The sequence below is a fragment of the Aptenodytes forsteri genome, unplaced genomic scaffold (genome assembly GCF_000699145.1).
Source record: "Aptenodytes forsteri isolate BGI_AS27 unplaced genomic scaffold, ASM69914v1 Scaffold534, whole genome shotgun sequence".
Lineage (NCBI taxonomy): Eukaryota > Metazoa > Chordata > Aves > Sphenisciformes > Spheniscidae > Aptenodytes > Aptenodytes forsteri.
Genome location: NW_008795712.1, coordinates 445,089 through 445,429, shown reverse-complemented (window position 1 = coordinate 445,429; position 341 = coordinate 445,089). Strand labels below are relative to the sequence as shown.

At 59.2% G+C, this 341-nt stretch overlaps 1 protein-coding gene across 1 annotated transcript in view; it reads left to right on the top strand.

The window, feature by feature from the left end:
* PNOC (prepronociceptin) overlaps positions 1 to 171 on the top strand; it is a 4,299-nt gene extending 4,128 nt beyond the window's left edge. Inside the window, exon 3 of the mRNA XM_009283460.1 lies at positions 6 to 171. Within this exon, the coding sequence (XP_009281735.1) occupies positions 6 to 171 (166 nt within the window). The remainder of the gene's footprint in view (positions 1 to 5) is intronic.
* The last annotated feature ends 170 nt before the right edge of the window (positions 172 to 341 follow it).

Here is a 341-nt window from a genome sequence, read left to right as displayed (position 1 = left end):
GCCAGGGGGGTGCAGAAGCGGTACGGGGGCTTCATCGGGGTCCGCAAGTCGGCGAGGAAGTGGAACAACCAGAAGAGGTTTAGCGAGTTCCTGAAGCAGTACCTGGGCATGTCGCCCCGCTCCAGTGAGTACGACATTGCCGGCGGCATCAGCGAGCACAACGAGATCTAACGGAGACCCGCGCCGCCCGGCTAGGTCCGCCATGGCCAAAAAAGTCAACCCTCTACCCCTCTACACCACATGTCCATAGGTGCAAATTAAAAAGGGGGCAAAAAAATTGGAAATGGCTTGAAAATGCCGAATCGGAGACCGGGGAGGGATGCTGAGGGCGGCCGTCGGCG